Source organism: Stomoxys calcitrans, chromosome 1 (assembly GCF_963082655.1).
Source record: "Stomoxys calcitrans chromosome 1, idStoCalc2.1, whole genome shotgun sequence".
Classification (NCBI taxonomy): Eukaryota; Metazoa; Arthropoda; class Insecta; order Diptera; family Muscidae; genus Stomoxys; species Stomoxys calcitrans.
This window is the reverse complement of record NC_081552.1, coordinates 260,637,915-260,639,822: the sequence shown is the minus strand read 5'-3', so window position 1 is coordinate 260,639,822 and position 1,908 is coordinate 260,637,915. Positions and strand designations below refer to the sequence as shown.

The window sequence follows — 1,908 nt, the reverse complement described above, 5'->3', positions numbered from 1 at the left end:
AAAAGAGAATAGAAATGAAACAAATTTAATAATTCCCAATAAACAATATTTATATATTTCTTTGATCCATTTTGCCGTTAGCTTTTGTATTTTCAAGTAAAAATTGCAAATTGCAAATCTTGCCCATGAACATTCCATTAAGGAACAGCGGCAAACTTCTCACATATCAATGAATGCAGTCCGATTCAAGTTTAAGCTCAATGATAAGGGGCCTCCTTTTTATAGCCAAGTCCGAACGGCGTGTCGCAATGCGACACCTCTTTGGAGAGAAACTTTACATGGTATAGTACCTCACAAATGTTGCCAGCATTAGGAGGGGAAAACCACCACTGAAAATTTTTTTTCTGATGGTCTCGCCAGGATTCGAACGCAGGCGTTCAGCGTCATAGGCGGACATGCTAACCTCTGCGCTACGGTGACCTACGGTGTTTTTTCAAGAACGGCTGATTTTCATAAAACAGCTGACCTTTGCGAAACTTCTGTTCAAAGTTGCAAATTTCTGCTGGCAAAAAAAGTCCCAGTAGAAATTTGCGGGTTCTCTATTTTCTAAATGTCAAAATTTGCTCTCTCTCGCCCTCTCTGCTGCTGGCAAAGAAAGTACGCGAACGATTTCCATTAAAAATTTGCACAAATTTTTGAGTTCCCGTACACAGCTTACAATCCATTTTCTTGACAGATGTCATCGTTGTATGTCCCCTTTTAGGTACTTATCGATTGTTATTCTGATTATCGATTACACTTTAAAGCATATTCTCCATGTGCACTTCTTCCACTTTCGTAAATAAATTTTGCTTGCAAAACTGAAAGACATTAGTTTTAACAGAAAATGGTGAGTTTAATTAGTAATAAATTCATATTCTTAGTCCTGGTTCTTAATTTTTTTAAACATTTCAGTTGTTTTACTCATTCTTCAAGTCGTTGGTCGGCAAAGATGTAGTGGTGGAGCTTAAAAACGATCTCAGGTAAGGCAGCCAAGAAAAATGCCGGGTTTTTAGTTTTGTTTTTTCTTTGTCTCATCATCTGCTAACAATGCTTTTTATTTCTCCCTGCTCCAGCATATGTGGAACTTTACATTCGGTGGACCAATATCTGAATATTAAACTCACCGACATAAGTGTGACTGATCCGGAAAAGTATCCCCACATGTTGTCGGTGAAAAATTGCTTCATACGTGGTTCCGTGGTGCGCTATGTCCAATTGCCGGGTGATGAGGTCGATACAACCCTGTTGCAAGATGCAGCTCGCAAGGAAGCGGTTAGCTCCAGATGAAACCTCCCAGATGATTGCTATCACATGCTTTATAAACTTTTTAAAATTGGACTTCTGCTTTTGTATGGAGAATGAAAAGGCACTTTGATTAAATTATAAGAATAACTAAATTCCACTAACTTTGAGAGAAGTAATAATTGTTAGATACGCGGCCAAAGCTTGCAGGCAAATATTTGCATACCATTCGAAAAGGGCAAAAGTTCAAGAACCTAATAAAGGCATTTGTTTTCAAAAAGAACCGTAGTGAAATGGAAAGGGTCAAATCAAGAAAAAAAAAATCAAGAATCGCCAGGTAATTCATTGTTGTATATCAAATGTAATGGTAGGACTGATTTGGTTTTCATTGAGATTGAATTCTACATAAATGAAGATTTCCCTGCAATAGTTTGGATATTTTGGATAGTCTTTGCTAAAACAATAAATTCGGCTGGAAGCCACCATAACGCAGAGGTTAGCATGTCCTCCTATGACTCTAAACGCCTGGGTTCGAATCCTGGCGAGACCATCAGAAAAAATGTCAGCGGTGTTTTTCCCCTCCCAATGCTGGCAACATTTGTGAGGTACTATGCCATGTAAAACTTCTCTCCAAAGAGATGTCGCACTGCGGCACGCCGTTCGGACTTGGCTATAAGAAGGAGG

General features: G+C 38.8%; 1 protein-coding gene across 1 annotated transcript; it reads left to right on the top strand.

The window, feature by feature from the left end:
- Window positions 1–745: 745 nt before the first annotated feature.
- On the top strand, window positions 746–1,507 carry LOC106094469 (U6 snRNA-associated Sm-like protein LSm2). Its single transcript, XM_013261690.2, has 3 exons — window positions 746–829; window positions 895–962; window positions 1,056–1,507. The coding sequence occupies exons 1-3, from the start codon at window positions 827–829 to the stop codon at window positions 1,267–1,269; spliced, it is 285 nt and encodes a 94-aa protein (XP_013117144.1). The 5' UTR covers window positions 746–826; the 3' UTR covers window positions 1,270–1,507.
- Window positions 1,508–1,908: the final 401 nt, after the last annotated feature.

Coding starts and splice junctions, on each gene's coding strand:
- LOC106094469 (XM_013261690.2), top strand. Junction 963..1,055: donor GAGCTTAAAAACGATCTCAG/GTAAGGCAGCCA, acceptor TCCCTGCTCCAG/CATATGTGGAACTTTACATT.